This window comes from Myxocyprinus asiaticus, chromosome 28, assembly GCF_019703515.2.
Source record: "Myxocyprinus asiaticus isolate MX2 ecotype Aquarium Trade chromosome 28, UBuf_Myxa_2, whole genome shotgun sequence".
Taxonomy (NCBI): Eukaryota; Metazoa; Chordata; class Actinopteri; order Cypriniformes; family Catostomidae; genus Myxocyprinus; species Myxocyprinus asiaticus.
In genome coordinates, this window is record NC_059371.1 from 36,281,121 (window position 1) to 36,303,225 (window position 22,105).

The 22,105-nt window shown below is 38.4% G+C and overlaps 1 protein-coding gene across 1 annotated transcript in view; it reads left to right on the forward strand.

Annotated features, from left to right (window-relative positions):
- Window positions 1–13,849: 13,849 nt before the first annotated feature.
- The window catches only part of LOC127418529 (growth hormone-releasing hormone receptor-like), a 28,367-nt gene continuing 20,111 nt past the window's right edge, over window positions 13,850–22,105 (forward strand). Inside the window, exons 1-5 of the mRNA XM_051659112.1 lie at window positions 13,850–13,995; window positions 15,995–16,033; window positions 16,715–16,809; window positions 18,296–18,403; window positions 19,986–20,077. Coding sequence (XP_051515072.1) covers window positions 13,850–13,995; window positions 15,995–16,033; window positions 16,715–16,809; window positions 18,296–18,403; window positions 19,986–20,077 — 480 coding nt within the window. The remainder of the gene's footprint in view (window positions 13,996–15,994; window positions 16,034–16,714; window positions 16,810–18,295; window positions 18,404–19,985; window positions 20,078–22,105) is intronic.

Here is a 22,105-nt window from a genome sequence, read left to right on the forward strand (position 1 = left end):
GAATTAAAACGCGCAAGCTTGTTCTCATGCTTTGTGCTGTTTTTAAAAGTGTTTTTTTTTTTTTCTCTCTTCACACATTAAATGTCCCTACCTGAGAGATATCACTGCAATTGGAGTCTTTAGAAATCACCTGTCTTTGTGACGGCTTAAAAAAAAAAGAAAATGTCAGGGGAGCGTCCCGCATCAGAAATGCTCTCGGTTCTCGTGTTCGGATTCGCTAACATCTGGTTGGCTGACGTGTTTGGAGGGAGGGGCGTTTGGTTGAAGTGGACGGAGATTATTTAACTTTTTGGATGTGTTCAAATTCATTGGCTAAAAATCAATTACAGCCAGGGCCGGATAAACATAAGGACTAGCGCGAAGGGGGCCCTGTGATTGGTTGCGGAGGGCAGGAGTCCTTCATTACTCTTGGTTGCATTCTTGATTGACAAGTCATTAGTGGTTTATCTGTGTTTAAAGTTGAAAATAAAAAGAGATAATTGGAACACTTGCCAGATTGTTTTCATTCAATGAAAATCTCTTTTCAACTTGCGTAATTACTCTTTCATTTACCCATTGGTACGTTGGAAATGTGGCTAGAATGTGTTGAAATAGAGTCAAAAAAGTGAGAGATTGGTCCGAACGTCCATGCATACCATGGGTGCTCCAACTGACCTGAGAAACAGCTCAGAATAGTTCAGCAATAATGACATGTGTCCCGTCTTTCTGCTGGCTGTTCAAAAGAACTAGCGATGCTCAATTCGCGAATGAATCATTCATTTGATTTGGTTCTTTTCAGTGAATTGGCCAAATGAGCTTGCAAAATGGCCTGAATCAATTTGTGATTCAGTCCAGTTCATCAGACTCATGGAATCATTTGGAGTGGTTTCTCACTCATTAAAACAGTATCGGGATATTTACTAACACAGAGAACAAACAGAACTGGATGGATAAAGTGGATATTTACCTACAATCAACTGAAACAAAAGGCTGCATTTTTGAGTGGTAACTTGAGAAACTTCAGCAAGTGCTGTGTGAACAAGGAGCTGTTCACATCGAATATGTTTTTGTGTACGTTCGTGCTGTTTTTCAGTCGTTAACCATGTAAACATTCGCTAGATGGATGTCTTTTGACAACTGCGTCATGTTGCACTGTTTTAGCATCTCTCACTGGAGTGCTGCATTTTTAGATGCCATGTCAAGTTAAAAAGAACTTAAACTGTTAAAAACCTGTCTCGAGGCCAGTGTTGGGGGTAACGTGTTACAAGTAATGCATGTTATGTAATCAGATTACTTTTTTCGAGTAACGAGTAAAGTAACGCAATATTTGTATTTTTATTTTAGACCATAATATCCGAGTTACTTTTTAAATAAAGTAACACGTTGCTTTTGTACACCTCTACTTTCCCTGTATTGCGAGAAATCAGGAGTAAAAGTGTGCAAACTTCGGGGAGGAGACATAGTGCATGATGGGCATTGTAGTTCTATGGAGTGTGAGGCCAAAGACTATTTAGCACAGACGAGTCACTTCTATTTACATGAATGGGAGAAATTGGAACGCCCAACCAAGAAGCTCTAGCACCCAACAATCAGTGGATGTAGAAAGGAAGTCATGTCTCGAAGGTAAAAGAGCCAGTCACCTTTTAGATACAGACATCGCCCATCAATCAACTTGCTTGCACATGTGTATTAGCTATACAAGCCTAGAAAATTGTGTGTTTTAGCGTAATATGAGGTCAATGTTCAGTTGCGGGAAACGCAATTGATACATGTGTTAATACACATTGCATTAAAAAAATCATTAAACGTGTTTAGGCAGAGGAATTATAAGACTGGTCTTCCACTGGCCACGACATGATACACAAGGTGAAATACTTGCTCAATTCAATGACTTATGCAGCTGAACTGCTCTGTGTTACAGCTCCCCATAACTGGGAGAATGGGATGAGAAAAGCTGACTTTGAATCAGTGGCTCAGAGCAACGTTCTACATCGATTGTGTAAGCAGAGAAAATGTCTTAGTTTCTAAAAAGATTCTACATTTTTGTTATATAATAAATTTTGTATAAAGTTTGATTCACGAAACAAACCATTTTTATGACATTTTGGTAGCATTAAAAATGATTCCGTTCAAGTTGCATCAACATGCGCCTTTGAAGTTGTGGCGTCTGTACGCACCGTGGATCAACTCAAAACAAGCGTGCACTGAGATGACTTAAGTGAAAAATATTCTTTTATTATCAGACACATTCCTTGAACATTTTAGGCTGGCATTCCCCACTGAATTTTATCCTGACTTTTGAAAAATATCTTAAAGGAATAGTTCACCCAAAAATGAAAATTTGCTGATAATTTACTCACCCTCAGGCCATCCAAGATGAGTTTCTTTCTTCATCAAAACAGAATTTAAGATTTTTAGGATTTCATTTCAGACCTCCTCCTTTAAACAATGCAAGTGAATGTACTACGGTCCAAAATGCATATTTAGGGTGCATCAAAATAAACTCCAGTCGACAAATAAAGTTCCTCTGAACCCAAACGATTGATTATTTTTAGAAAAAAAACAATACTTATATACTTTTTAACTACAAATGGAAGCGCATCATTGTTTACAAGAGAAACTTGCACAGACCACAGACCAAGCACCATTCACAAACCAAAACAGCCCAAAATAATTTCAAAACAATATATATATATATAAAATCATTTCCAAATAATGATAATAAAATAATAAAAAAAAAAAAAACATTACTGCAGTAAATAACCATCCTTCATTTCGGAGCAATGCCGTTGTGTTATCTGCTTTTTCTTTAGCAGAAATATATAGGCTATATGACTGTCAGGAATTCAAGCCACACAAGTTATAGTTAGTGAAACCAAGTGCGAGAGCGTTTACCGAGATTCACAGGATTTACAGGGTTTACACAGTGAGATCAATGGTACAGGTGATATCACACAGAAGAGAAGATTCACAAACGTATTTATGCAGGCAGTGATGAGCGAGTGAATTGAGTGCAGGTGCGGTGAATTAGAAATCAGGTGATGAGGAGCAGAGCGCTGAGGGAGGTGCAGAGCCCAAGGGAGGCGTGACAATGACAACGTTTTCACACATACCTGAGTTCGCTGGAAAAAACAGCACGGGCACAGCCGATGAATTCAGATATCGACCCTTTGTTTCTTTCGATGGTCTGAAATCCTCAGGTGTAAAATGTTCACTGCACACCCTCCAATATTTTAGAGAATGTAGGGGTGTACTGATATCCAGGTTCAGCACGATAAGCCAGAGCTTCAATCGCTCATGATCATGTATAAGCAATCGATCCCCGGATTTCCGGGCGTGCATTTTCTTTGGGGTTTCTAAAGGTTGAAGCATCCAGGATAGACACAACAAATGACCATTTGAACAATACACTTATACAAATACAAATCTACAGCAAAGACAATTAAACTTTTGTACAGCGCTGCTCCTCTTGTAAACAATGAAACACTTTCTGCCTCCTCCACGCGTAACCTTACCAACGAGCTTACGTCATCCCTCTCATGAGCACACATCACAGAGATGTACGGAAGCAAATATTTGTAGTTAAAAAGTATATAAGTATTGTTTTGTTTCTAAAAATAATCAATTGTTTGGGTTCGGAAGAACTTTATTTGTCGACTGGAGTCGTGTGGATTATTTTGATGCACCCTGTATGGAGTACATTCACTTGCGTTGTTTGAATGAGGAAGCCTGAAATGAAATCCTAAAAGTCTTAAATTCTGTTTCGATGAAGAAAGAAACTCAGATAAATCTTAGTTGGCCTGAGGGTAAGTTATCAGCAAATTTTCATTTTTGGGTGAACTATTCCTTTAAGTTGACATGGGCAGAGTACATGATGACATATGATGCAGGTTCAAGTGTTGGATTTTGCTGCTTTAGATAAGACAATGGTTATACTTCATTATTCATACTGGCTGCCATGTTGATGGATAAACAAATCATGCATATTCATGTTATTGATTCTTTATTATAAATGTGACGTGAAGACCTACTTTCTATATATCTGTTTGTTTACATGAGTGTTGTACAGTAGCTAGCATGACCTGTAATGTCTCTTGTATGCAATGCATGGCTTATTTGTATGGAATGCATAGCATAGCAGAAGAGAAAGTGGTTGTGAGAAAAAAGTAATGCAAAAGTAATGTAACGCTTTACCTTCCATAAAAATGTACTTTTTAGTTAATTAAGTTAGGGAGGGTAGAGTCACATGGGGTAGCCTCCTCGTGGTCGCTATAATGTGGTTCGCTCTCGGTGGGGCACATGGTGAGTTGTGCGTGGATGCCTCGGAGAGTGGCATGAAGCCTCCACACGCCCTGTGTCTCCGCGGTAACACGCTCAACAAGCCACGTGATAAGATGCGCGGATTGACGTCTCAGACGAGGAGGCAACTGAGATTCGTCCTCCGCCACCCGGATTGAGGCGAGTCACTACGCCACCACAAGGACTTGGAGCGTATAGGAAACTGGGCATTCCATATTGGGGAGAAAAAAAAATCTCAGTTTTCTTTTCATTTAGTTGAAGATTTTGAGCCATCCAGTCTTTAACTTCTTTCAAACAACTCATCAGCAGACCACTAGAGCTTTTATCACCTGGTCTCATAGGCAGACAGATCTGTGTATCGTGTGCATATAAATGATACGAAATGCCATATTTCCTAAGAATTGAACCCAAGGGGAGCATATATAATGAAAATAGAACTGGGCCTAAAATTGATCCCTGCAGGACTCCAGAAGTGACGGGTGCAGCGGACGACTAATAGTCTCCAACCATCACTGTAAAAGATCTGTTCTCCAAATATGAATAAAACCATTTTAAACAACAAACTGCATTAAGCGGCTGATTGAAATACAATGGTCAATAGTATCAAAAGCTGCGGTAAGATCCAATCAAACTAAAGCAGCATGATCTTCAGAGTCTCCAATTAACAGAAGGTCATTTACAACCCTTAATAATGCCAGTTCTGTGCTGTGGCCCACTCTAAATCCTGATTGAAATTTGCCCAAAATATTATTATTAGTTAAAACAGAATTCAACTGGCCAAGAACTACCTTCTCTAAAATGTTTGACAAAAAAGGTAATTTTGAAATTGGCCGATAGTTCTTTAGATCCAACGTGTCCAAATTGGGTTTTTTCAGAAGTGGCTGCACAATCGCTTGCTTAAGACTTGAAGGGACTATCCCATTTTGGAAACTACTATTCACAATCGCAAGGAAACATAGACTAACAATATCCACCATCTTAATAGGAAGCCAAGGTGAAACTGCATCACTTGGGCATAAGGAAGGCTTTAAATGAACTATGATATCTGTAATCTGTGATGAAGAAACTAATTCAAACTAACAAAAACTCTCGCTATTCGATGCCATCAGCACAGGGTCATAAATTAAGGAGGAAAAACATGACTTAATCTCAATTTTTTTTCAACAAAAAATGTCATAAACAAATAACATGTTTCTGTGGAGGGGGTTTTGACTAAATAATTAGTCAAGAATGATACGTTAAAATTTGCAGTTGATAATTTTTTTTAAAAAATAAAATATTTTAGGTTTTGGGTCAAGAGGCTTTGTTATTCCAAGAGAGATGAGAAAAAATCAGGAATGTTCCAATGTAATTAAGTTAATGTCTATACACTTTAAGCTACAGATCTGATAGAAGAGAAATTGCTTCACTTCTGATGTCAAGGTTAGAGTGTCCAACATTTTGCAGGATCTATAAAGACAGAGACACACTTTTTTGGAGTGTTCATTCTATGAGACTAGGTTGCTAAATACACAGGTTTCTGGGCACATCTCAATTATTTCACCTCTTAAAATAAGAAGCCTTCTCTTAAAATGGTAATATCTCAGCCCACCTCCCTTTGTTTGAAGGTGGAGTATGTCTTTCTGGACCAATAGTGTCACCAAACAGAGTTGCAAAAATAATTACTTTTATCAAACTGCTTTCCTGAACATTGGTGTAACACACATTCGAGTGCTCAGTCTTTCAAAGTATCCATCTTTTTCCTGAACGCGGATAACGGAAGCCAGTTTTCATTTTCTAAGCCTAGGCCTTAAAATGAGACATAAATGTGCACTTAAATGTTGTGCATTTCTGTGCCCATTTCCTTGACAATTGCTCCGAAAACCTCTCAATATGGAGTAAATCTGCAGGCACACATCTGTGAACTGAACTGGAAGGACCTTTGTCAGAAGAGTGGCAGTTAATGGATCTGTGGACTATCTTGTAGAATGGAGATAAATGTTCTCCTGGGACTGATGCACTGTATAATAGAGCTCTCTGCCAGCGAGACAGGTGGTTTGATATTACACAGGTGTCTATTTTTGTATAACTACCCATAAAATGAGCATTTCCTCATCTCTGCATTCACTCTCTTCCTGACTGACTGAAAACCATTAACATACAGTATCAGCACTTTAGAATTCACCAGTGAAATCACTCTGGAAATAATACTGTTTGGTTGGTAGGTAATTTTTGTCTAAAATAGTTTAGTTGGAATATAATGGCATATCAACAACACAGTTTGGTTGTTGCATTCATAATTTGATGGTTTATTCAAGATGAAGATAAATACACCATTATTTACAGTGAGAATCGTCCAGACATAAAAGTAAGTTTGGAGGGACGAAGCCGTATTTTGAGATAAGAATCCCATATAGACTTAGGGGTTGCCCCTTTTAACTTAGGCCAGTAACCAACCACCTAGCAACCACCCACAATACCCTAGCAACAACACAGCAATGCACTAAAAACTGCTTACTTTTTCATGGGCAAATAAATGGGGTAAATCTAATTTTGGCTTCACAATCTTTTCAATTACCTACAGTAACTGTCACCATGTTTGTGATCTTGTAATTGGCGGTATATTTAAAAACATATGATTAACTGAATAGCTCTGTTGCTCTGTGTTGTAAAAACACTTGCTGGTTTATTGGTTTACTGCATTTTCTTCAGTGTACATGTGAAGAAAAAAAAAACACCCAAGGTGTAAATCTCACTGGATATTTTTCTCAGATATTCTACAACTAGAACGAAAAGCTAATAAAAAGAGGATGGGCTATGTGGCTTCAGTCATTATGAAAGGAGGACAATCTCAATTCACCATCTATCTTAGTATTACCTTCTTAGTAGCTAAGCTGCCAAAAAGCTCCCCAAACTCTCCTCGATTAACAATAAGCCAGACCACTCTGTAATCATTGTACCCTTTTTCTGAAACCACAGACTAGACAAGTCACTGAATGCCCTGGACTTGAATTGATAAGACTGTTTGCGAGACGTGTTTCAGTAGATGTGTTACATCAAGTCAAGGTCTAATGTTTGTTGGGAAACTGTAGAGTTAGGATACAATCTAGGTGAATTGCATGAAAACTGTAAAGAAATGTCCAGGGTCAAATTATTGCCTAAAATGAAAAAGAAAACATATGAGAAAAAAATTATACAGTGCTGTGAAAAAGTGATTGATTTCTTCAGTTTTTGTGTATATCATACTAAATAGTTTCAAAAATTCTAACAAAATCAAACATAAAACAAAGGCAGTCTGAGTAAACACAAAATTATAATGTTATTTAATGAAGCAAAAAAGTTATCCAATACCAACTGGGCCTGTGTGAAAAAGTATTTACCCCCTTAGTTACTAAATCCCCAAATCTATGAAACTGCATTCATAATGGGGTTCAGCTGGACTAGACACACCCAGGCCTGATTACTGTCAGCCCTGTTCAATCAAATCAACACCTAAATAGAACTTTTTCAGCTGCAGAAAACAGGCGTCCCTTTACATCTGGCGTAAATCAAACACAGAATTCCACAAAAAGCTCATCATACCTACGGTCAAGCATGGTGGTGGTAGTGTGATGGTGTGGGGATGCTTTGCTGCTTCAGGGCGACTTGCAATAATTGAGGGAAACATGACTTCTGCTCTCTACCAGAAAATCCTAAAGGAGAACTTCCGGTCATCAGTCCGTGAGTTGAAGCTCAAGCGCAACTGGATTATGCAGCAGACAATGATCCAAAGAATAGGAGTAAGTCCACCTCTGAATGGCTCAAAAGAAGCAAAATTAAAGTTTTGGAGTGGCCAAGTCAAAGTCCTGACATGAACCTTTATTGAGCTGCTGTGGCAGTACCTTAAACGGACAGTTCATGCTCAAAAACCCTTCAGTGTGGCTGAACTAAAGCAGTTCTGTAAAGAAGATTGGGCCAGAATTCCACCACAGCATTGTGAAAGACTGATCTCCAATTATCGGAAGCATTTGGTTGCAGTTGTTGCTGCTAAAGGTGGCACGACCAGCTATTAAGTTTATGGGGGCAGTTCGTTTTTCACATGGGTGATATAGGTGTTGGATAACTTTGCTTCAATAAATATATATATATATTGAAAACTGTGTTTACTCAGGTTGCCTTTGTTTTATGTTATATCTCATTTGAAGATGTAATTTTTTTTATTTTTTTTAATGAAAAATACACAAAAACAGAAGAACTCTTTCACAGCACTGTACTTATATTTATGTACAGTATATACACTCAGTGACCACTCTATTAGATACACCTACTTATTCGTGCGACTATATATACTGTATGTATATAGTATCATTTTAGACTCCCGCTTTATTAAACAAAAGAAATATTTACACACTACTATTCCACTAATGTTCCATGGGCTTTTACATTTAATGTTGGCTGTTACTAAACTTGACCCTCATATTCCGTTTATTTCTGTCATGCCCAGAGGCAGAATTGATTTGATTAGTGTGAAAAGAAGAGAGCCGGTGCTTTTCACACTAATACATTTGATTATCTGCTCATAAAATAAAAGGAAAATTAATTAATGCATTCATGCTGTTACTATGACATCACTCACAAATCAAACAGCGTATTTCAGAGCTACACAATGTGGATATTTTCCCAACATGCTCTTATGTCCTTGTACAGCCCATGCTTTTATTTCTCCAATTCCAGCTATTAATTGATTTTGTGTGAAATCAATGAATTATTATTTGTTTATAACTTTCTGTTTTTAATCATTTGTTTTTAGCTGTTGGTGATGTAATCTAGGAATTAACATTTCATAGAATTTCATTGTTTTCTTTTTTTTTTATTATTAATGTAGAAAACTAGTTCAGAACAGTGTAAAACAAGACTGCTTTTTGGCATCTTGCTGAAACAGAATTGATGTGGATGGTTGAGAGAGAGGAACATTTTCTTAAGCACATTTTTTCAAAACTTTATATGATAATTAATTTAAACTAATCTAAACTCTCACCCACAGTAATCTAATGGCAACCTTTGACCGCTAAAATGATATGTTGCGGATTGTAACAGAAAGACTAGGAACAAATTTGAATTTATCACGTTATTACATTATTAAGGGATAGAATAATGTCCATTGGTGTAAGCCCTGTCTGATGAGATTTTCAGCTAGATTTTCACTCGAAATCTTGCTGGAGGAAGACTAATCACACTATGAATCGGCAACAGTACATTGAACGTTTTGCTGCTGAAATCGGTCTGTGCTTACTGAAATTTGTATCAGTGCCCCCAGTGGCCAAAGCTGGAAGTGTTATTTTTTTCTGATTTTTATTGATGCAGACACATGAAACATATATACACCAAATCAACTTTTAACCCCCATAATTCCCTTTCACCCTCCCAATCCCCAACCCCACCCCGACCCCCAACAAACATCCCTGTGGTCCATCTTGAGAATACACACACACACACACAAAAATAAAAATAAAAATATATATATATATATATATATATATATATATATATATATATATATATAAAATCATACACATTTAAAACTACATATCTCTCTCCACTTCCCCTCCCCGAGAGCCCTCCAAATATGCCAAATAGCTGCCCCATTTTCCATTAAACAATTCCAAGTTTCCCCGCCTTCTATATGACATTTCTTTGAATGCCACCACTCTGCCCATCTCTGTGCACCACTCCCGAATTGAGGGCACTCCAGCCGACCTCCATCCCCTAAGGATGACCTGCTTGCCGATCATAACACTGTCTAGGACCCAATTTATTATATATTTATCCCCTACATTAATGACCGCCCCATCGCCTAAAATACAGAGTCTGGGGCAAAATGAAATTTGAGTGTCCAATATGTCACACATAAAACTCTGAACACTCAACCAAAAATCTTGGATCTTAACACACCACCAAAAAACATGGGTTGTGTCCCCATCTTCTGATTGGCATCGCCAGCAGGTAGGTGCGTCTTTAACACCAAGCCTATACAATCTAGAGGGGGTCCAACAGAATCTATGTAAAATCTTAAATTACATCAGATGCACCCTTGCATCTCTAGATGTAGACTTGATGTTTTTTTAGAATCTTAGCCCACACTCCCTCCTCCAATACCAAGTTTAAATCTTTCTCCCATAATCTCTTGAGAGAAGTTGAAGCTCCATCCCCCAGACTCTGAATTAGCAGGGAGTAATACACTGATGCCTCATGGCCTTTTCCAAAAGCAGTAATCACCATTTCTAGAGTATCTGCCACTTTAGCGGGGTGTATGCTACTCCCAAAAATAGTACAAAGCAGGTGGCGCAGCTGTAAATACCTAAAGAATTGAGACCTGGGGATCCCAAAATGTTGAACCATATTTTCAAAGGATCTCAGCACTCCACTCTGCTACAAGTCACAGAGCGTACTAACCTCCCTCACAATCCACTCTGTCCAGCAGAAAGGGGACTTATTAATACATAAATTTGGGTTCAGACATATGCTCAAAGCAACATTTAAATAAATGTCTGAATTAAACACTCTGGACACTTCTGTCCATACCACGTGCACAATGCGAGATAACGGGGAGTAACTTTAACTTCTCCAGTTAGTTTGATAGGAAGGCTTTTCAATGGTGAAATAGGGGCATGAACTTCCTGTTCAATACAAAACCAGGGAGGGGCTCTCTCAGGTGGAAGTGACCAATGAGCCAAATGTCTGAGACCGAATGCATAATAATGAAACAAAATCTTGGGTAGGCCTTGCCCACCTTTGTCAATCTGCCTATGCAGTTTACTGAAATGTAATCTGGGACGTTTACCATCCCAAATGAAGGACTTCACTATGCTGTCAAATTGCTTGAAATAAGAGAGGGGGATATCTATAGGGAGAGATTGTAACAGGTAGTTGAATTTTGGAATACAATACATTTTAATAACATTAACCTTCCCAATCACAGATAAATGTAATGAAGCCTGCCCACATCGTCGAAAAACATTTTATTAAAGGGTCAAAATTAACTAACTAAATCACACAAATTTCCTGGGAATAAAATACCCAGATACTTCATGCTCTGTTTGGGCCACTGGAAGGCGCCCGGCTGAGAAACCATTACTGGGCAGTACACTGTCAGAGCCAAAGCTTTGGATTTAGACCAATTGACTCTGTATCCTAAGAATTTAGAAAAGGAATTAATAATTCTGTGGAGGCAAGGCATAGCTCTAGTAGCGTCGGGGACAAATAATAAAATATAATCTGCGTAAAGCAAAAGCTTATGCGCCATACCTCCCGCCACCACTCCTGGAAAATAATCCTCCTTTCTTACTGAGGCTGCTAATGGTTCCAGGGCAAGACAGAACATTAATGGGGAGAGAGGGCATCCCTGCCGCGTGCCCCTATCCAGAGTAAAATAATCTTAAATTAATCCATTTGTTTGTACCGCTGCTACCAGGTGTCTATAAAGTAACTTAATCCATCCAATAAAAGTATTCCCAAACCCGTATATTTCCAAAATCTTAAAAATATAATCCCATTCTACCATATCAAATGCCTTTTCGGCATCAAGTGAGATGGCAGTGACCGGAGTCTGATCATTCACCACTGACCACATGATAATGATGAAACGCCTAATGTTGTCAGAAGACCTACAGCCCAGAATAAACCCCACCTGATCTATATATATAAGAGATGTCATAACTTAATCGGTTAGCCAGAATTGTTGACAATATTTTAATGTCTAGCTGGATCAGGGAAATTGGACTGTAACTCTTACTGAATCAGACTGATCCGGGCTTGTGTCATGGTTGACGGAAGCTTTCCATTCTTTAATGATTCCGTATAAACTCCTAGCAAAAGTGGAGCCAGTTCTGTAGCATAAGATCTAAAAAATTTAGCGGCAAAGCCATCTGGCACTGGAGCCTTTCATGTAGGCAAGCCCTTAATTACCTAGCTCCTCCAAGGTTATCTCAGAATCAAGAGAATTTTTTTGCTCAGTCGTCAGTTTAGGAAGTTCTAGTGGTTCCACAAAGTTTCTAATATCTTCATCAATAGACGAAGATGTGGAACTATAGAGATCAAGATAGAATTCCTTAAAAGCATTATTAATATCAATGGCCGAGGTAAGTATTTCACCTCCAGCAGATTTCACTGAGGGAATGGTAGAAAAAGACTATTTCTGTTTTATATATCTAGCCAAAAGCTTCCCTACTTTGTCCCCCGACTCAAAGTATGCTGTCTTGGCCTGCATAGCCAAAACTCCACCTTCTGTGACAAAATAGTATTATATCTGTATTTCAATTAGGTCAATTCTCTGAGGCCATTAGACGACATTCGGCGCTTCAGCTCTGCCTTTGCACTTTTAATATTCCCTTCCAATTCCACAAGTTCTTGTGCTTGAGGCATACTGTATGATCCGGCCACTAAGAACCACCTTAAGTGCCTCCCAAGCCATGCCCACAGAGGATACTAAAGACCAGATGGTCTCCATATAGACATTGATTTCAGCCTTTAGCATTTGTTGGAATACAGGATTTTGCAAAATAAAATAAACAAAATACAACTAAAAAACACAAAATAAACTCCAGCCGATAAGAAGCACCAGCACACAAAAAAAAAAACAAAAAAAAAAAAACGTGCAGGTTCCCCAAACTGTCAAGTGGATGTTCAGTGAGCCGGCCCACTCTTCTGCAATATGAGTGGAAGCAAATAACTTACTCCAGTGACTTTGCCAGAAATAATCCACAAAATAAACTCCAGCCGATAGGTGGAATAAGAACAAAAGCATGTAGATTCATTCACAAAACCATCCCGAAGGTGTGTTGCTCTACAAAATATACTCCAGCCGCTAGGCGGAACCAGCACAAAAAGAGCGCACATAATCTTCAAACAGTCAAGCGGATGTTCAATGAGCTGGCCCAATCGGCGGCAATGTGAGCACCACAACATGACGCACTCACTCCGTTGACTTTATGAAGGACATCGCTTGCTTTGGGGGTGTGAATGTATTACGGCCATCCATAGCATCTATTCTCAATTTGGCCGGGAATATCAGTGCAAAAGCGAACTTCCGTTGCTGTAAAAGTTTCTTGCATTACTTGAATCGATCACGTTTCTCTCATGTTGAGTTCGAAAAGTCTGGGAAACAGAAAATGCTGTGGTTCTTCCAAGAAAGCCTTCCTTTTCTCCTCACCTCACGTAAAACAAGATCTTTATCGGATGATCTCAGAAATTTGGCCAGAATTGATTGGGGCCTGTCTCCCTCAGTGGATTGCCAAGCCGGAACCCTGTGAGCTCACTCGATTTACAGCTTATGGCCTGCTATGTCGAGCAGACTCGGAAAGAGCCCATCCAAGAATTCCACCGTATTCTGTCCCTCTGCTCCCTCCGGGACTCCCACGATATGGACGTTATTCCACTGGCTATGGTTTTCCATGTCCTCCAACTTCTCCCAGACATGCTCCAAATCCACCTTGGTCACTAGCGGATTAGCAGATAATTCCCTCTTCGATGACTCCAGATAATCGATCTGTTTCTCGAGATCCCCCACTCTTCTGACCACATCAGTAAATTTAGCCTCCATGGCAGTGATCGATCGATGTATTACAGCAAGATCCTCCAACTCAGCAAAGACCTTCGCCAGCATTGCCGACATGTTCAACATCTCTCGTCGCATTTCCCGGAACTCTCCGACCAAATTGACACCCTGGTCCGCGGCCTTCTCAGGGATGTCAGCCTGAGCATGTAAGTGTCTTTTAATGTCTCCAGAGCCCGAGGATTTTGAATTCTTTGACATATTGTCCTCCTAGAACAGTTATGGAACAGAGTGTATCAAATCTCACTGGTTTATGTCATTAAAAGGTATCAAAACCAGCAAAGTGCGCAGAGCTTGCCGTTCACATGTCCGATCCTCACATGGCATCACGTGACTCCTAGCTGGAAGTGTTGTTGAATGTATGGGCACGTCTGAGCTTCAGTTTCCGGGTGAAATGTCCACAGAGTGGCGCCAAAAGCGAGTTGTATTTTTAATTGTAAGTGCTGTTATACAGGCAAAAGGAATGCATATCTTATCAACTCTACACCCTAAGCCAAACCCCAACCCTAAACTTAACCATCAGAGGAGAAAAAATATTCCTTCAGAAGGAAAATGCAACCTCTGAATCGTGCTCACCATTGTTTATGTGAACATGATTACTTGCACGGTACCAGAAACCATGTTTCAGAGGTTGCTTGTGCAACACTCTGTCAGAAACATCTGAGGGAAAAATGTCTGATGGGGAACGCTATTTGTCAGTATTCAGCAGAATGGGATTGATTTCAGGGTACATGAACATTCAGAACCAACATGACATTTTCCCATCTGATCATGTTGGGAAGACAGCAGGGACGAGGAGCCATACCCCATAACACTTGCTACTACTTTTCCTGGTAGAACTAATGCATAAGCTTCCATTTCTTTAGAAATCCTGACAGATTCTTGATCTAGATCAATAACGCAACACCTTTGTTATCTCAACAGGTCAAGCTGCAAAAAAGAGATGACATTTTATTGCACAAAACCTTTTATTGTGCATCTATAAGACAAAACATTTCAATGCTACAGTACAGATGAAAAGCCTCTCTGACAAATAAAGCTGGAATATTTCAGTTCAAGGTGCAACAGAAGTTTTAGCACAGCTAATGTTTCAAGCTGCTCTTCAAGCTGTCCCTGGTAAGCATTGGCTGGGTTCCTCCGTGGAGAAATATCAGGAGTCTGGAGATTGTTTCATTTAATCTCTTTCTTCTGGATAAGGACTGAATCATTTCTAAGGGCTCTTTATAGTTTTTCATCATGATAGATGAATAGAAGAATTATATTTATTAGTCGACCATGGCTTGATCCTTAGAGGGCAGTCCTTAGAATGTTTTTTTGGAAGGGATCTTTTATCCTAAGTGTTGGTCCTTCTTTTGTTCAAAGCAGGAATGAATGTACCCAAGTTGTAACGTCAACCTTCAACCACTCTCTAATGCTCTTCTCAAGAAGCCCTCTCAGGAATTGTCGTCTTCTGTTCACTTTAAGCCATTTTCATCAGCTCTCCATTTCTCTGCCTCTCCTTTGTCTTCCTTGCAGGATATATACAGTATTTCACACCTGCTCATCTTTTGCCTTTTTCAAAATTTTTAATTTTGTGCTATGACAACTAAAATATATTGGATAATGCATAAAAAACCTTAAAAACCCCAATTTGTTGACCACTCTAAATATATGAGAGGGACACATCTTCCATATCTAGCACAAATGGCACAGTTACATCCCAGAATAACCCATGCAACTTTGATTATAATTGCTTATAAAAACTTTGACAGCTAATAATGATCTTTTTAACACTTAAACTGCATAAAAAACAGTCACAGTAACACTTAAGTGCTTGATTGGAGACAATCACTCTGACTCAGTCTGGTGATTACATGAACATAAATAACTCTTTTTTAATGCTCACACATACATTTATGTGTCTGCATACATAAATGATAACTTACAAAGGAGCTGTTTTGTTAACAGCCGTTAAAGTTGAAACAGTCCCTGATTTGAAACTAAATGCATTTTTGAAATTTCATCAAATGAATTTCAATGGCGCTATGACTCCATATCAATTGAAAAAGATGAAATTCTTCCACTTTGTGCTATCGCAGGGTCAGACTTTTCTCTGATGGTATTAGCATTATAATCGTAATCTTTTTAGTATGCAGATAATATACACAGACTGGCAAAGTGCCTCTCTCTCTCTCTCTCTCTCTCTCTGTGGAAAGTGGGTCAGGATATAGCATCCTTAATTGTTTGCAATTTTATTACAGCATGAATCACTGCAAATGGAATTTGTCAACTTTCTTTGGTAAAAGAAACTTGCATTTATGTGCACGATTTAAGTTAAAGTTAAAGCATATTTATTGTCATGTGCACAAGGTAACAAGTTACAGGGCCCTATTTTAAGTCATAAATCATAAGCGCAAAGTCAGTGGGCATGGCCAAGAATTTTTGGTATTTTCGTGCAAGCATACGCTAAGTGTAGGCGCAAGTCAGGGTAGTGAAATCGCTAGGTCAAGTGCAATTCAATTCAGAGGTACTTCTCCGGTTATTGCATTGTCTGTATCCTATAATATAGTCCATTCCCTCAAGCACCAGCGATATAAACAAATACAGCCCATTCATAAGAAATTGGTGGTGTAAATGGACAGTATGCAATAAATTTGAATAATAAAAGTATGGACACACTCCTTTTAAATGCTTAGAAAATTTATAAAATTCTATATACTATATATATAGAGGTAGGGTGCCCAGGTAAGATCCTCACTGATGTGAACCGCAAGAAATTTTGGCTTGTGGTTTACCTTCCTTTTCCTCATGTCTTCAACCAAAACATAATATATGCATAAATTAATTTTGAATAAACTTTCTCTGATTGGCTCTGCAGGTGTCGTCTAGTTTGCATCCCGAGTGTGAATATATTTTTCAGCTGGCGAGAGATGAGCAACAGTGTCTTCGAGAGATAACAGAGCTTGGAAACATCAGCAGCTCAGGTAAAAATAAACCAAAACTCCAGACTAAATCTTAAAAGGGGGTTGATGATGATACATACTTGACTTGATTGAAGTACTGCTAAATAAGTGAACTTTTCTATGGAAATTCATGTAGATTTGTAACACTAACACTAACACTTTCAAAATGCAGCACATCAGAAAAAAGATTTATTTCATAGGTTAAATCTCAATTGTTTCCTCTAGACAGCAGTGGCATTAAATGGAGAGCAAATTGAGACTTTTGCAAAAGTGTCTTGCTTATGAGATGTTTTCTCTTCTCAACAATGTCTCCAACTGTGCTTAGATTCATCAAGAGACCAAAGTCTGCAATCAAAACTCAGAGATTCTGATATTTTTCATGCAATTTTTCCAAGACCAAATTATCTGAGCTAAGCTATCCACACAAATCTGATAGGATTATACTGAATTCTTTAAATAACCAACAATTGACTAATTTTTATTTAGTTCACAGATTTTTAAGAGAAACATCTGACACAAAGTCTTCAATAATGCACTCAGAAAAATGAATTTAAGATATACGCATTTTCATTTCATAACAAAATTACATTAAATTGAGTAAACTTTAAAAAAAAAAAAAAAAGAAACATTTTTTTTTCTTCAGTAAACAGTCAAAGTTAGTTTTTAATACACATTTGAGTGATTTTGAGAACAAAGAGTTCAGTTTACCCAAAATTTAAAATAAAAAATAACTAATTCTCTCCACAAATGTCAAAGATATTCAACCCCCAAAGTAAATCATTTGTGGAGCATCCTTTATCCTTAATGGCGTCAGTCACATAGTCAGGATAGCTGTTTCCTGCAACCGCAAAACACCCCCATAACAGGACTGACCCACCTCCATGCTTGACTGTGGGGATGATATCGTTCTTGTCATCACCTTGTCATCTTACTCCAGTACTGCTGACCCATGGGTCTAAAACTCATTTTCAGTTTAGTGTCATACGTCTATAAAACCTTCTTCCAGGACTCTACAGGTCTTTCCTAATTACTTCTTGAATATTCAAGTCAACATTTCCCTTGGTGAAGTTTTTTCTGGGTCATCAGAAAAGCTTACCTTTGTAAATCCTTACTGTCTTTTAGGCATTTTTAAATGACTAAAAAAACAAATCACTCCCCATGAGATGTCATTTCAATGAAATCAAATTTGCATAGAGTTTTACACTGCCATAACTGTCAGTGGTGACTGTCAATCTGTTGTTGAATCACAATAAGAGACAGAGGTTACCACTCGATCACACTCATTGTTATGCAGCGCCTTGTGTTCTGCATTCCCCAGTGGTTCATTAGTGAAGTGTTGTTTGCCAGAGGCTTTATAGGGGATTCGAATTCAAGAACGTTCTTGTGCGACTCCAAAGCAGCAAACTGGACCATAATAGAACCAATCCAATCATTATGTGCCCAAAAGGCTTTTTGCTTTGTGCTTGAGTGAATGTGTGATTATATTTGCTTGTGTGTGTCTGTGAAGATTGTTTACCAGTATGGGATTCTGTAGTGTGCTGGCCCAAAACTGCAGTGGGTGAGACCATCCACTCGCCCTGCCCAGCTGTTTTCTCTCTTTTCAGGAATAACACAGGTAACACTACACAACCCTTACACAACCACACCACTCACTAGGGGTTTGCTTCATTCAGAATTGAATTGAGAATGCCTGTTAAATTCCAATTTAAATTGAGGTGCAAAAAGAATGTACAATTTGAATTTAATTGAAGGAAACACAATTAAAATGGAATGAAATTCAAAGAAATTCTTAACTGCTGTAAGTGTAGTTTTCAATCATTTCAGAATTAATAAACAAACATAAAATGCAGCTGTGGTTGCCAGAACTTTTCAGTAAAAAAATAAAATGACACCGTTTCAGTCTTTACAGGATGTAATTATTTTGTGCCTGTATATTTAAAAATTCACATCCCTATATATGATTAAACAGTATATTATGTTAATGTACCAATTTTTTACAATATTCGCGTAAAATTATATGTATTGTCTTGTTAAATATTATATCACTTTTCACTGTTTATAGCTATTGTATTAGCTATTAGCTATGGTAACTACCAGTTAACCAAAACAAGTTTTTAACTGTAGCATTTTTTATATATATATATACAGTATATATATATATATATATATTTTTTTTTTGTATCCCCTTTTCTCCCAATTTGAATGCCCAATTCCCATTACTTAGTAGATCCTCGTGGTGGCGCGGTCACTCAGCTCAATCCGGGTGGCGGAGGACAAGTCCCAGTTGCCTCCGCTTCTGAGACAGTCAATCCGCGCATCTTATCACGTGGCTCGTTGTGCATGACACCACAGACACTCCGCATGTGGAGGCTCATGCTACTCTCCACGCACCCCATTGAGAGCGAGAACCACTAATCGCGACCACGAAGAGGTTATCCCATGTGACTCTACCCTCCCTAGCAACCGGGCTAATCTGGTTGCTTAGGAGACCTGGCTGGAGTCACTCAGCACGCTCTGGGTTCAAACTCGCATGCTTTAATTCAATCCTCAATTATTATTTTTTACAATGTTATCTGAAAACAATGTGGTGGATATTTTGTGGTAATGAATGACAAAATTAAAATGGCTGTGTTAATTGTTTTGACAATGCTGAATACGAAAATGTTCAATCTGTTAAAAATGATTCTACATATCAGGGAATAAATAGTCAAAATTAGTAAAAATGAATGATGTTTTATTGCAAATGTATGTTCTGTTGCAAATCTTGCATCACACTAATAAAAAATTCTTTGTTTGAATTTATATTTGCATTCCAATAAATTCCTCTTCCTGTTGTTCCAGTTCAAATTCAGTTCAACATCCTATCCAATTCAAGATCCAAAAATGTCATAAAAAGACAATAAAACCGGTCCATATGACTTGTACGCAATATTGAACGTTTTCCGAAATCGATAGCTTTGTGTGAGGAACAGACCAAAATTTACACCATTATGTTCTCCCTTCTCAAATCTCGTTCGTGCTTTTGGATATTTCGAACAAATTATCTCCTAATACAAACCACATGAATTGCAAAAATAAAAACTGAAGTATGAATAGGTTACCAATGTGTTTGCATGTTTAAATCACTGTTGAAAAGCTTGTCTTTCAATACACAATTATTGATGTTAATCTTTGACACTTGATTCATTGTGCTGTAGGTACAGTAAGTCGTAACTGCACCGCTGGAGGCTGGTCGCGGCCGTTTCCCCCCTACCATGAGGCCTGCAGTGTTGAAACTGACATCCCAGAGGTCAACGAGAGTGCAAAGATATTGAAATTCATAAAGTGCCATATCTTTAAAAATCTCTTTCATTCATTCATGCACCGAGGATTGACACGCAACTTACTAACAAACGAACATGGCAGTAAAAATTCCATTCATTTTTTCCATAGGTGAATTTATATTTAATGGTAACTTTTAAAGACAGACCTACCGTGAGCTCTGAGGTTGTTAATTGATGGTATATGCTTTTGCTGAAGCCATCAGTCCACGTTGTTTCAACTTAAAAAAAAAAAAAAAAAAGTGTTTATTAGCGGAATTTCGGAAGAACTACACAATAATCAGAGAAAAGCGATCAGCAGATCCCGCCAAACGACAACCCACTCTCATGACGCACTGTGAATTATGCAGTCGAATCGGTCTCCCTACACTTTCAAACTTCTTCTATATTTACGGATACATACAGTGCCCTCCTTGTGTATTTGGACAGTGAGACACTTTTCATAATTTTGTATGACACCATAATGGATTTGAAATGAAGCAATCAATTTGTGATTGAAGTGCAGACTGTCAGCTTTAATTTGAAGCGATTTACATCCAAAGAGGGTAAACGGTTTAGAAATTACTGCAATTTTTATACATTAACCCCCCTTTTCAGGGGCTTAAAAGTAATTGGACAATGGACTGAGAAGCTGTTTCATGGCGAGGTGTGGGCTGTTCCCAGGTTGTTTAATTAAAAATTAAGCAGTTAAAAGGTCTGGAGCTGATTCCAAATATGGAATTTGCATCTGGAAGCTGTTGCTGTAAACTCTCATTAGGAGGTTCAAATGGCTGTCAATACAAGTAAAGCTGACCATCATTCATTAGGCTGAAAAAACTAAACAAATCCATCAAAGAGACTGCAGGGAAAAAAAGAAGGAACACACTGGTGAGCTCAGCACCACCTAAAGGCCTGGACAACCACAGAAGACAACTGTGGTGGAGGATCACAATATTAGTTCCGTGGTGAAGAAAACCCCTTCACAACTTCAAGCCATGTCAAGAACACTCTCCAGGAGGTAGGCATATCATCATCAAAGTCTACAATCAAGAGAAGACTTCATGAAAGTAAATACAGAGGGTCTTGAAGTCTCAAGAACAGGAAGTCCACATTAGACTGCTGGAAAGCATATAAAAAAGCCTGCCAAATTCTGGAACTCTTTTCTGTGGACAGATGAAACTAAGATGAACCTGTACCAGAATCATGGGAAGAGAAGAGTATGGAGAATGATTGAAGCATACCGCATCACCTGTAAACATGATGAGGCAGTGTTATGGTATGGGCTTGTAAAGCTGCCAGTGGAAATGGGTCACTGGTATTTGTTGATGATATGACTGCTGACAGAAGCAGCAGGAAGAATTCTGATGTGTTTAGGGCTATTCTTTCTGCTCAGATTCAGACAAATGCTGCAAAACTGAGAGGACACTGCTTCACAGTACTGATGGGCAGTGATCAAAACATACTGTGAAAGCAACCTAAGAACTTTTCAAGGCAAAGAAGTGGAATATTCTTCAGTGTCTGAGTCAGTAACCTCACCTCAACCCAACTGAACATGTATTTCACTTGCTGAAGACAAAATTGAAAAACGAAAGATCCATAAACAAGCAGCAACTTAAGACAGCTGCACTAAAGGCCTGGCAGAACATCACTAGGGAGGGAACCCAGAATTTTGTTGATGTCATTGATGGGTTTCAGACTTCAGACAGTCATTCACTGTAAAGGATTTACAACCAAGTATTAAGATTATCATTTTATTTATGATTAAGTTAGTTTGTCCAGTTACTTTTGAGCCCCTGAAAGTGGGGGTATGTGGATACAACGTGCTGTTATTCCTAAACCATTTACCCAATTTGTATGTAAACCCTCTTCAAATTAAAGCTGACAGTCTGCACTTCAATCACATACTGATTGATTATCATTTCAAATCCATTGTGGTGGAGTGCAGAGGCAAAATTATGAAATGTGTCTCACTGTCCAAATACTTATGGAAGGCTGAGCAATAATATTGAAATGAAGTT